Below are 13858 nucleotides of genomic sequence, written 5' to 3' on the forward strand. Positions count from 1 at the left end.
GAAAAAAATCAATAGACAAAATGTGTTCATTATTTTTCTTAAACATGCATTTGCAACATAAAGCACATAAATGAGCACATATATTAGTTTCCCACGTGTAATGATCTGCAATTTACTCTAAGTTGATAAGTAATTTTCACTCCATTCACGTTTAGTATAATTATTTATTATGGAAGTTCAACATTGCGAGTTGAAATAAATATATTTCTAAATATCAGGCGGAAAAGCTGCCACAGCGATGTGGTTAAATAACTAGAAGCAAAGAAAAGAAAAGCATAATGTTCACTGCTAAGAGCATAATAGAACTGAAAAATCGTGTTCTTGTTTGCTATAAGATTTTCGATTATGGGGTCTTGACATTTTCCGCCACTACACCTCCTCCCGGGCGAGAAGGTCACATTAACATGCCACAACAAGAGTTTGTGAAACCAAGCGTCTGTGGCTCGTGTGTGGAGAAACAAGGGGCTCCTCCCCGGGCTGCGCGCGCACCTCCTCTCCGGGGCGGGCGGACGGTGCAGCTTCTGGCAGGCCTCCCCTCCCCTCTCAGCCGCCGCCATTTTGTGTTCCCAGCTTTTCCGATCGAGAGCTCCAGGGAGAGAGAGAGAGAGAGAGAGAGAGGAGGGAGCGCCGCCTCGGCAGGCTCCTACGTAGAGAAGCTTGGCATAAGCACCGGGGATAGGGCCCCCAGCGTCGACATTACACCTTGAGCTCTCGTAAGGTGTACGCGGTATACGAAGTGCTTTAGAAAACCGTCCGAGCGAGCTGCGCGTCCGCTCTCCATGTGCAGGGCGGGGCGGGCCACCCCCAGCCGCCGTTGTTCAAGGTAGGTGCCTTTGCTACGTTTGGGTTGCGATTCTGTCTTTTACATAGATTTTGTTTGGGGAAAGTGTGTACTGGAGTACTACAGTTTATCTGTGGAACACCTCATGTTTGGAGCGGTGGAGGTGCGGTATCTTCGAGGGGCGGCGCTGCTGTTCCATTTGGTCTGACGATACCTCTTCACCCCCCCCCCCCTCTGTTTTTAAAAAAAAATCGGATTCTTTTCAACTGGGAAGAGTGCCCAGTCCCATCACGGGCGCTGGTGAGGGGTTCGGTCTGGCTGTTTGCGATACCGAGTAAAACGTACAGGCCTTTATTTTTCAAGCCAGCGGAATATGGGCGTGCCAAATCTACGTGAACACTGGGCCATTTTGTGCAACTCGCGCTGTGTTGTCAAAAGGTTGCCCAGTATTCGCTCCCACCACATAACACCGATCGTGGGTTTTTTTTATGTCCCGCCTTTGTGATAGCCTTGCACTGTTTCCAAAATATTTACCCGTTGGCGGTTCTTGTGTACTTGGCTTTGCGGACATATTTTCTAAGTATATTAAGAACACGTGTCGTTCGTTCAGTGCGCATAACTATCCGGTTTAAAAAAAAAAAAAAAGTAGAATCGCGACATTAATGTTTGCCCATTGTCACCCATTATTGTGACAATTCAAGTCGCAGTGGTTAGCAAGAGTCCCCGTTTCTATCTTTACGCTTTTCCCCCCAGAATAGAGTTTATATGCTTCGAGTTGTCCTCCGGGTACATGATCGTGTCACACTTAAGCATTTTTTGTAGTTAAAGGTTAAAAAAATTGATATATAATTTTGACCAGGGACATCTGGTCGTACAGGTACGTTTTTCCCTCAAAACGATTTGACTGCGTTAGCTGGAGTCCAGCTACAATTGCCTTCTGAATGTAGCATCACTTCATCCATACCTTCGATAAAGTAGTGTTTACATTTTTAATGTCTCCGTGTGGTTTATATTATTATTTTCTGTCATCCTTTGCCAGCACAGACTACACGTGTCGAATTTCAACTTGGTGGGGACATGTTTCGAAACTGTTAAGTTCCGACCACGAGGTCATCACTAATCTCTTTGTACTGAAAGTCACTGGCTGGTTCAACACTAATCCACTCGTTCCTGCCATGAGTTTTGAGTTGGCTGCAGGGTTGTCATTCTAAGCAATTTTGCTTAACCTTTCTGCAAATACACTCTTGCATCCTTTTAATAGTACCCACTGTTGTGGATAATCACTTGGCAGTTAGGTCCTGGTATTTTTGGCAAAACGTAGTTGTATTTCCAACATTATCAAACAGTTGTAAACCATCCGCATGACGCTTTTACTTAACTCCTTGAGTTATCTATAACTCTCGGCTGTGTACGTTTTACCAAATGCTTAGTAGCTTGTAAGACATTATTCTCTGTGCGTTTTATCTTATTGGGATCCTGATGTCTATATAGAATGGGCTGACTTGACTGTTTGGTGAGCGCTTTATTACAAGTACGAACCATGTTCAGGCTTGAAGCAAACATTTAGTGGAGACTAGCTGAAGCAGAACTTTTATAATTGGGCTCTTCTATTGGGACTGTCTACCACATTCTTTTTACACTGGTGGAATCACTAATATTGGCATACTGATAACCATTTAGATGTGCGCTAAGGACAAATGTGATGTGTTGCCATTATGTGTAAATGTAAACTAAAGCAAAGTTACAAAGCTTTTCGAGTAAATGTGTTGTTGTGTTGGACTTGTAAAGCGCACATCTGCCCGTAAGCGTCCCGGCGCTTTCCCTGTGAGATGGTCCCTTCTGGGTATATGCATGGTGAAACCAGGCATCCCCAGTGTCTGTGGTGGGCCGTTGTAGAGACGAGGCAAGCTTAATGCCCAGAGTTGCCGAGTGTGATCCCTGGTTAGAGGAGGCGAGAATTGTCGAGTCCGCTGACCCTGGTCCACGACCCTGCCGTGTCAGGAATTGAACCCTGGTCCCGGGCCGTTCTCTGCTTCCGGGTCTGCCGCCTCTAACCAGTGAGCCACACCACTCGAACATGATTTGTTTAGGGCAGAACACATACATGACATTTGATTGCTGATTTAGTTATTAGAACCATTTTTAATTGGTAGTTTGCTTTACTTTTTCAAACCACTTTATTGGTTTTCAAACGTTATATGCAGCTGTTCACATACATCAATTTCCACATCGGGCATGGGCAGCATATATAAGTGCGGTTACAATAACAAGCTTTGCTTTTACATCAGCACCAGCCTTCCGCGGGAGCCTTTAGCCATAGCTTGTTTTTAACCCTGCACTCTCACCATCTAGCGCTAGCTTGCGCTTTTTAAACTCATTTCGCTCACCTTGCCTTCAGGGACCTTGCCCTCGACCCTGCCTCCCGCGCAGCCGAGCTTGACGCTGCCGCGGCCTCACAATCACTCGCCTGCCGCCTTCAGCGGACGCTCCCCCGGCCACGCCCACTTCTTGGCCACGCCCACCTGGGCCGCTACTTAGGAGCTGATTACAAGCTCTACCTGACTGGATCACTCCCCTGCCTTCCGCGGGAGCCTTTAGCCATAGCTTGTTTTTAACCCTGCGCTCTCACCATCTAGCGCTAGCTTGCGCTTTTTAAACTCATTTCGCTCACCTTGCCTTCAGGGACCTTGCCCTCGACCCTGCCTCCCGCGCAGCCGAGCTTGACGCTGCCGCGGCCTCACAATCACTCGCCTGCCGCCTTCAGCGGACGCTCCCCCGGCCACGCCCACTTCTTGGCCACGCCTCCTAGCTGCACTATAAATCATGTGCCTCCACCGTTCGCGCAGCGGATGGGCGCAGCGGGCACGCCGAAGGCGCGCCTAAGGCAAGCCCGTCTGCACCCGTCCGCGACTGGCCGGGACCAGGGGCCTTAGACTCTGCCCTTTCTTTGGTGTACTCCTCTGCACAACTAACTTCTCTCTCTGCCTCTACCCCCCTCCTCCCCTCCGTAGTTCAACACTTATCCTCGCACGGTATCTATGTCCCCCCCCCTCTGGTTCTGTCTCTCCTACCCCCCCCCCCTCAATTTCTCCCACGCCCTCCGTTACTCGTGCAACCCCCGGTTTCCATGCTGCCTCTGCTATTCTTCTCAACACTCGCTCTGCTGTAAAAAATCAAACTGCTCTTTTCAACCTTTTGGACACCGATTCCCCTGACTTCCTTTTCCTCACTGAGACTTGGCTTTCCTCTGACTCACTTCCGGACCTTCTTGCTATTCTCCCTGGCACCCATTATGCCCTTCGCGCTGACCGCCCCGATGGAAAAACTGGAGGTGGTGTGGCTATGATAGTTCGCCGCTCTTTGCAATTCCAGCTCCTCCCGCATCCTTGCATTTCTAGTGTTGATTTTCTGGTGGCCCGCTCTCTTAACCTCCCTGTACCCCTCACGGTGATTCTCATGTACCGCCCCCCTCAAAATATGCCATCATTTGTGTCTACCTTGCAGGACCTCTTGGCCACCTTGGCTGTAAATAACTCCTCGCTACTCCTGCTCGGGGATTTCAATTTTTGGCCGGGTGATCCGAGGGAGGACTCCTCCTCTAAAGACTTTTCTGCCACCCTTCGCTGTCTCAACTTCTTACCCCACGTCTTGGCCCCTACCCACACCCACGGTCATATTCTGGACCAGATCTGGTCCTTACGTTGTAATCTCTCGGCCACTTCTATCTCCCCTTGTGTTTTGGTCAGATCATTTCTTGATCTCCTTTTCCATCCACCTAGGTCAAACCGAGAAAGCCCCCCTGCCCAAAAACATCTGGGCTCAGAGCTGGAACAAGACTGATCTTAATGATCTCTCTTCCTCTCTGTCTTCATCGGCTCCTACCCTGACCGACCTCTCTTTGGAAAATCAGGCGGATGCCATTAACATCTGGCTCTCCTCGGCTTGTGACCGGGCCGCTCCACTCAAAAAGATCAGATCAGCCCGTCTTCATGACGCCCACAAGTGGTTCTCCAACGACCTCAGATCCCTGAAATTAGAGCTTAGGCGGTCTGAGCGGCGTTGGCGCCACAACTACTGCCCTACCCTCCGCCTCAATTACAAAGCCAACCTCAATAACTATAAAATGGCCATCTTAGCGGCCAAATATTTTACGGAGCGCGTAGCCCTCTCGGCCAATAAATCTCGCGAGATCTTCTCACTGGTTCGCAGTCTTGCCACCTCTGACCGAGCATGCCTTTCCCCTGCTCCCTCTCAATCTCTCTGTCACTCTTTGAATGATTACTTCATCAATAAAATCATTACCATCAAGGCCAACATTCCGATCGTGCCTCAACCTGATTTGCCGGATCATTCTTACCCTTCTCCCGCTGCTTTGGATCACTTCGAACCCATCTCTCCTGAGCTTTTCCTTGACCTCCTTGTCAAGGTCAAGTCCGGCTCCCCTGCGGATTGTGCACCTGCACGGATCCTCAGAACTCTATACACTAGCTGTCCTACCCCTCCCCTAACTTTTCTCAATTCTTCCCTGGCTTTGGGTTCTGTCCCCTCCTCCTTTAAATCTGCCATTGTTCTTCCTATCCTGAAGAAAGCTGGCCTGGACCCCTCCCTTCTATCGAACTTTAGGCCGATCTCCCTTCTTCCCTATCTAGGGAAGATTCTTGAGAGCTATGTGACATCTTGCCTTTCCATCTACATTGAGGAGAACAACATCCTGGCCTCTCACCAGGCTGGCTTTCGACCTGGCCACTCTACTGAGGGTGTGGTCCTTGCGGTCCTGGATGAACTGAAAGGGAAGGCCGATAGTAACCTTCCCCAGGCCTTAGTCCTCTTGGACCTGTCCGCTGCGTTTGATACGGTCGATCATGCCATTCTTCTCGACCGGGTCAGCGCAGCGGGCATCCAGGGCACTGCCTTCTCCTGGATCGCGTCCTTTCTTCAGGGCAGATCACAGGCAGTTCACCTTTCTGACTTTTCTGCACCCCCCCTCCCGGTCACTTGTGGGGTACCCCAAGGCTCTTCCCTCTCCCCCCTTCTTTTCAATCTCTATATCCGCCCCCTTATCTCTTCCCTTCTCGAGCTGGGGGTCTCGGTGTATAACTACGCAGATGACCTCCAGCTCGTCTTCGATCTCTCTTCCCCTACTGACTCTCTCTCTAAGTTTAGCTCCACTCTTGTCTTCATTTCCCAGTGGATGAGCTTCAATCATTTGAAGCTCAATCCCGACAAGACAGAGCTCGTTCTCACCGGTGGCCCCTCTAATCCCTGGTCTTCAGTTCACTGGCCCCTTTCTTTTGGTCCTCCCCCCCTCCCCAGTTCCCTCTGTCCGGACTTTGGGCATCAAGATCAGTAACGATCTATCTATGCATGCTCATATCAGTTCCGTTGTCTCCTCCTGTTTCCTTTCCCTCCGCCTCATTCGCAAAATTTCCCGGTTTTTTTCTGTTGATGCCCTCAAAGTCATTATCACTGCCCTCATTACATCCCGCCTGGATTATGGAAACGGCCTGTACGTAGGCATTCCCGCCTACGAAACTCGCCGTCTCCAGGCCATCCAGAACCAGGCGGTCCGTCTTCCTAAGTTTTCCCACATCACTCCTGCCCTCAAAACCCTTCACTGGCTCCCCGTTCATTTCAGGTCCCAGTTTAAACTTGCTTGCTTGGCCTTTCGGGCGCATGCTCGTTCTGCTCCTCTTTTTATCAATTCCTTAATCTCTTCTCATGCCCCCAGTCGCTCTCTCCGTTCTTCTTCCCTCTCTCTTCTTCACGTCCCCCGCTTCCGTAAATCCCGCACCGGGGGCACCCGTTTCTCGGTGCGGGCCCCCCAGATCTGGAACAATCTCCCCCTCTCCATTCGCTCCATCCCTATCTTCTCACACTTCCGTAAAGCCCTCAAAACTTTTTTCTTTCTTCAAGCTTTCCCTGGCTAATCCCCCTGGGTCCCTTGGCAGATACTGATGTGCTCCTTAGCGCCAGGAAGCCGCTTGGCCGCAGTGCGCTCTAGAATTTCTTTTTTCATTTCATTTCATTTCACCAGCGTATATAAGCATCTTAGGTTTGCTTCACTTTATTATGATCAGTTTTTGGTTTGCAATTGGTAAATATAACAGCAGTGTGATGGATGTGACCTAAATTGAATTGGTGCTCCCCATTCACAAGCAGGTTGCTGCGACCAATATTTTGCTAACTCTACAGCACAGACAACCACCGCTCCCTTTTCATTGAAGACTTGTGCGACCTCGTCCCCCTCACATAGTGCTAGACCACTAAGCCTGTGAAGTTGCTGAACACCAAGCTTTAAGATATTCTTTTAAAACTTGTGAACATTACTTCCACCAAGGTAAACGTGTTCCCATTTTACCACATAGCTTGCCACCAAGTTTTCTTGATAGCATTTCAAAAGGACCCCAATTTATGGCCTTGTGGGTAGTCCCAAGACACCTTTAAATATTCCTGAGTTTTTCAGCTTGTACAAGGAATCAGTCAGCCCTTTTTTTGCAAACCATGGACTCCAGAATAGTCAACATCCATGTAACGCCGCTTTAGAATCTAGATAGACCATTATTCATTATTTTGTTATGTATTTCTACAGTTCCTACAAATCGTTCCATAGATTACAATCTTTTCTTAAACCAAATAAATACCCATTCTTTTCCTATCCTCTATTCGTCCCACCAGTCATTTGAGAAAGCCAGAAAGACCCCATTATAATGTCATATAACGCCACAAAAGAAATTGGAGTAAATGCATGGAATGCTTTCCGCTAGAGCACAATACTACACTTTAATAAATTAACCACTATCATTGTGTTCAGGAGTGGGGTGGGACTGCTTCAATGCTCTTGTCTGGGGTAGTAAACACTACTTATTCTAACCACGCACCTGTAGTCTGAAGTTTTAATACTTAATGTTGATTGAGTCAAAGAACACCTGTTAACCACACCTGAATACAAGTTGCTTGTGTAAAACTTATAGCGACCAGGATGGGATTGTAGCCATGATCCTTGCCCAACAGTGATTGACATACCTAAATCCAGTAATAACTTTACAATTTCAGTCTGGACATGTTGTTGGTACTACAACAAATGCAAATTTGCTCAGATTTATCATAGACTCAGCAGACTAGGGTAACACCAATATATACAGGTTAGCACACAAATATTTTGATTTCAATGCCAAACAACAAGGATTGGTAACTTCGTTAATTAACTTGTGATGTAATAATTTTAAATTCATTGACGCGCTGCCTGACTATATGCTGGTGAAATGGAGGCATTCGCCTTGCAGCTCGATCTATGTCTGGTATTATGCAATTTACAAATAAAATACATGTATGCAAGAGAAACTGACGAGCTTGGTGCCATTCGTATAAATACGTGCCCTTGCTGCTCTGCTGTACGATTAATTCATAAGCGAAATGGTTGTAGCCTTACTAGATACTTTTTTCCCTATATGAGTGAGTTTGGAGTTCATACCCTAAGGTAAAGGAAGCCCTGTACAATGCCATATGTGTAAATGGGACATAAAGGGTAGGCAGTGAAATGATGCGTTATAAACAAGCCCTTTTCTAATTTAGTATTTTTGGGACAATAACACCAAATGGCAGTAGGTTTGTGACAGGATACCAAAAGCCACAAGCCCTAAAACAATCATGGCTGCGAAAATGAACTTTGTGCTGAAATAAAGGTAGGTGAGCACAGGCATGGTACATCATTGGTCGCCATATGATTCATTGCTTAGATGTTTGTAAAATAAACTTTCAGTGCTAACTCCAGTTGACACCGTGGATATCGACATTTAACTGTATCTTTTTTTTCCTTTACCAGGTCACAATGACCAACGAAGAACCTCTCCCAAAGAAGGTAGGTGCCAACAAGCTTCAATTCCTAAATACTGATCTTCGAAGCATCCACTTGCACCACAAGTTTACAGTTTAATAAAAGCCATTTTTGATGCTAATGTAAAGTATGACATTGTAACTGTTGTGCTTTTTGTTTCTTTAGGTTCGACTGAGTGAAGCAGATTTCAAAGTCTTGTCTAGAGATGAACTAGTACAAAGGTAAATTAATTCTATTTCTGGGTCGTAAAGGATTGATAGCATTAAGGTGCTGCATGGGTGGCCAATGAAACTCAACTATGTCACAGTTCGAAGTATGATTGAGAAAATGTAATTGTTTACCTGCTCTTAAATGCAGTGTATAGATTGTCAATATCATTGTATACACAGGCGCAGAGCTGAAAAAGTATGTGACACTGTGTCTACAGAAGTTATACATTGTAGATGAGAAATTCATGTGGACAGTAGTTTTCTTGGTGAACAAGGTCAACTTCTTCTTGCCACTGGCATTTTTGAAGATACCTCCAAGCATATAATTTTATGAACTTATAAAGAATCTTTTCCCCTTAAGCAATAATAATTTTGCAGACACATTTGTGAAAGGCACTTGGGCAAAGAATTATTTTTGTGCGTGTGCCTCTGTTCATACTAATGCACTTTTTAACTTATTATGAATAATACTCCTCTTTATTTGACTTGTTGCTTGCAAAATGGTTTGGTGTTGGTTTTTCAAAATAATAGAACCTTTGTTGCTCTGGCTAGAATGTCCTACGGACTACCACTCTTGATATCTGCCTCTGGGTTTTTCAAACAGTTTTGATGAATCATCATGTGCAAGCTAACCCTTTTAAGAATAGAATGTAACATTTGACTCTGTGCATATTGAACATTTAACAAAGTAAATCTCCAAGAAATCAAAGGTGGCACAGTATGCCCATTTGCCTACCTGCTTCTCATGGAGTTATTTGATCCATTTTCCAGATAATTCCTACATTTCTCCTTTGTTTCCATTTTTTTCCTGTTTCTCCTCATGCAGCACCTTCAGCGTATACTGGCTAACAAATCTATTTCATTTGTGCATGTAAGGCCGTTTTGCTGTTCGCCAGTCACTTAATTTTTTTAGACTTTTTGCTTGGGTTGGAGGTACACCACTTTATTCATGAAGTGGTACTATTTTACGTACAAAGTTAAAAAGGAAACGCTTACTTTTGGAGAATTTAGAGTTCCCGATTTTTTTTGGGGGGGGGGGGTTGAGGTAGGATGGTTGAGACTGTCACTTCAGACTCGCAGCTGCTCTACGCCCAGCCCGCCTTAGAGAGCACCTTCGAAATCTTCATGCCGCAGCCAAGGAGTTCATGAGCTTGAAAACGGAGCTCTGGAACTTCCTCTGCAGTCTGCTGCATGAGTTCTCGCTGGTCATCCTGCACAGCAAGGACGTCTACGGCTACTCTTCGGCTGCACACTGGTGCCCCAGCCCATACAAACCGCCGCCGGCCCGACCAAGTCCCCCACCAAGAGGAAGCGTGGCTATTGTAAGTGGGCGACAGAAAGTGGCAGCGAGCCGGCCGTGGGGCGGGCAGCACCCCGCGGTGGCAACGAGCACAAAACACCTGCACCTGTGCCGCTCCCTGGAGGAGATCTGGGAGGCGCCACTCCACGCCTGCTGGCCTACTTACCCCCGCCCCCCTCCCCAATCTGCGTGCTGGACGTGTCGTGCGAGACCAGCCTGGCGGCTGCATGGCGCCAGGCACAGCACATCCTGCGGGTCAACCTGGAGCTCGCGGTGCACATTAACTGTTTCCCCGTGGCCTGCCCCAAGCGCAGCGAAAAGGCTTTTTACACACCTGAACCGCACTTTACCGACAGTCCTCCGAGCCCTACCTCATGGCCCAGGCTTCCAAAGATGCATTCTAGAGTCAGACGAATAGCACAGTGCCCCTGGGGGATTGGCTGGGGTCCCCGGGCCATGTGAGGCCTGCAACCACGATAGAACATCCCGGACGTAGCCCCACCGTCGGGGGGTGGAGATCTCTAGCGGAGGGTCCCAAAGGAGTGCAGGCTTTCCTTTATGGCCTTGTGTGAAACGGCCTGCCTGAACTGACTACTCTCGGAGGATTTTTGTATGAAACTGCCCGCCTAATCGGCCTTCCTGCCTAGGATTTATAGACCCTGATTGCCTCCTTGGACTTTGTTCTTCCGCATCTGTGACTGCTGCATGAAGTCCCGACTTCATGCAGCAGACAGGCGGTACTTCGGCCTGCCTGTCTAACCCCTTGGGCTTAACACCATTGAATACGCAGAGCAATACCCGCTCGGACCTGACATTGAATTCCCTCGAATGTCCCCCGACCTTGACTGAGACGCGTCAAGCCTGCCTAGGGCTGTCACGCCCCCCACCCAAAACACACTGTCCTGATGAAGACCCGCCGTGACCACCAACTGGGGGCACCCGTTGGGGTTGAAACATCAACGCTCACTCAAGGTCCAGACCAACCAAGACTCCACATAATGAAAGAATGGAGCACTTGGTGTGAAAGCATCATCTGGCCTATCGCTAACCTGTACATAAAAACCGCCACCACTCTGTATTTACTGTACACTTGTAGAGCACTGAGCACTTATGTCACAAGATCACCCCTTATCCATGTAAATTATTTTTTGTTGACAGCTTCTGTTTACTGTGATTATCTATGAATGAATTAATTCTGTTTACTGTGATTATCTACGAATGAATTAATTCTGATAAAAAGAAACAGTACAAAGCATTCAGATTTCTGTTTCTTCTTAAATGAGAAATTGCTTTTATCCCACAGGCGCATGGAGGTTGCTACCAGATTTTTTTAAGCACTATTAGCATCATTAAGTAACGTATCTTCTACCCAACAGAACCACTTATGGTTTAACCTCTAAATAGATTAGGCATAATAATTTAGGTCCTGACAAAATGCCAATCCCCCTGTATGGGATTGTAAAAGGGCAAGAAACCCTTTGGCATATGATCAGATCCAAAGAAACATAATCTCCCTCGGATCATCTGTGTTTTTAACCTTAACAAAACATGTGCATCTTACATTTTTTGAAGGTTTTTTTAGATTATTTTATTAACCCTCATCCATCTTTAAAGGCGAGGGTCAACTCGGGTACACTCTTTAGCTAAATAAAAAAAGATCTCCAGCAAGGAACCCCTTTGAGGACCCCCTAGGACATTGCAGCTCCAGCCCTACAAGGAGCAAATGCTTGACGAAGCATGCCACCAAATTGGTGAGTAAGTGCACTTACTAACAGTTATGCTGTTATTGACCCTAAAACGGTCCTCCTGTCATAAGAAACAAATTTACTTCCCTTTTTATTTGGAACTGTTCACCCTATGGAAATCCAGGCTCGCTTGCTCAGTGACCAGCATACAATTTTTACTTGGTGTCACTTAAGACTTGTCTTTCCTTCTGAGCCAATGTTGTTGTGGAGTTGCACTTAACCAGATTTGTAACTTTATTTGTGGTTTTCATACCTCTGTGACTCAGCAGAGCTTTCTCTCCATAGTCAGGATGTTAAGGTCTAGACTTGAAAATCTTTGGTTAATGTATCAACTTATAATATTTCTAGCTCCATGGCATTACAAACAGAACAAGTATAGGATAATGCTCTTTCTGGTGGATAACCTGTCAAATTCCTCCTCTTTAGAATATCTCTATACTCTAAACTGGATACTGAGAATTTCAACAGCAGTCTTCCCGCACACAGGCATATGGTGTTGTGCAGCTCCACCTAGTCTTTGTATTGCCTCACTCAACGGAACAGAGCGGCATATAAGAACCACCCCTGTGCTCTGCTTTCACTTTTTCAGTCCCCCTCGGATAAGCATGGAACTATTGCAGACCGTGCTCTTTTGACATTTTTAGGGCTCGGACTACGCCCACGAAGTGGGAGGAGTTTCGAGCTCCTAATGTTAAAGAGAAAAAAAAAGGATCTCTAGGGCTTTGGCGAAACACATTCCTTTGTGTGTTATGTCATCTGGCCAGTGATTCGTCTTCGCTGTGGTGTCGTTTTAATAGCCTTGAAGTGATAGGCTAAATGTCGTTTTCGTCGGGCATGTGTAGCATTTTTCGTGTGTGTGCGCGATAAGAAGTACATTAATTATAATTAGGAGCTGTCAGGGTGCCTCCGTAAGTGAATCCAGATGGCCGGGCGCGTTCACCATTCAGCAGCGCTCAGCGCGCAGCTGCTGCATGCCAGGCCGGGAAAGGGCTTCATTAGTTCAAGAACAAGAGTCTGACGTTCTGTCATGGGCTGTAGAAAAGAGAATTCATTTCACAACACGTCGCCTTTCCCTGGCACATGCAAGAGTTGGTCCTAAGAGACCCTGTGACGTCCCTCCCCTCTTCAATCTCTCTGAACCCCTCCCCCGCAGGCTCCCTGCTGGTTTCCTCCTTAATGAAATCATCTCCAAAGAAGACTGTACGTCTGGAGTTACTGCTCCACCTTGTGATGCGCCACTTTTATACATACACGAGGGAGGGAACGCGTTTCCATAGAGAAACTATTCGAGCCCACTTCATAACAACCCGGCGAGGGGAGAGGGGGAGCGAGGAGGCACATCTAGCGCTCGGAGCCCGATGCTCGCGGTGACCGGCTGCTCCTGAGCGCCAGGAAGACGCTGAGAGGCGCTGCTCCGCGCACACTCGGCTCAGGTGAGTCCCCGCGCGCCCTGATCTCAGGTGGACGTGCATTCGGCGCTAGGTCTCCTCGAAGCGCCCTAGAGCGGATATGCCAACAACTGATGGCAAAGTTTTTATGAGTACTTGGCGCCTTCGAACTGTCCAGTATGTACAACTTTTCATTAGTCAGACGCCGTTATAGGCAACTGGTCTGGCTTGTAAGTTGTCACTGTTTGGTTGAACGAATAGATGAACGAGCCTCGTAGAGCACTGCAAACTGGTCCTTCTGGGCGTCTGTCTCCTGGAGAGGAGTGGCATGATGGTGCCAAAACGGCAGGGCGCTGGTGGTGATTTACTTCTTGGGTGATTGCTGGGCGGACTGGGCGAGGCGGCATCCTTTAAATGTGCCCTTCCTGTGCTAGGCTCACAGTCTTCGGTGGTTGTACTTTAACCGTGCAGCGAGTGAATCGATACACATTTAAAGGTATGTATATAAAACAGACTTGCCAAAAAGGACTACGGGCATCATTTCGACTTCTAAATCCTAATACTTTGAGCATCCTCCATGCACTTGTTAGCTGAGGAAGAG

General features: G+C 47.2%; 1 protein-coding gene and 1 pseudogene across 1 annotated transcript in view; both read left to right on the plus strand.

Moving 5' to 3' along the window:
• The first annotated feature begins 545 nt into the window (after positions 1–545).
• WTAP (WT1 associated protein) overlaps positions 546–13858 on the plus strand; it is a 213318-nt gene continuing 200005 nt past the window's right edge. Inside the window, exons 1-3 of the mRNA XM_078648975.1 lie at positions 546–823; positions 8604–8639; positions 8781–8836. Of these exons, the coding sequence (XP_078505101.1) occupies positions 8610–8639; positions 8781–8836 (86 nt within the window). The 5' untranslated portion in view covers positions 546–823; positions 8604–8609. The remainder of the gene's footprint in view (positions 824–8603; positions 8640–8780; positions 8837–13858) is intronic.
• On the plus strand, positions 9875–10586 carry LOC144761371 (coiled-coil domain-containing protein 71L-like; annotated as a pseudogene).

Source organism: Lissotriton helveticus, chromosome 6 (assembly GCF_964261635.1).
Source record: "Lissotriton helveticus chromosome 6, aLisHel1.1, whole genome shotgun sequence".
Classification (NCBI taxonomy): Eukaryota; Metazoa; Chordata; class Amphibia; order Caudata; family Salamandridae; genus Lissotriton; species Lissotriton helveticus.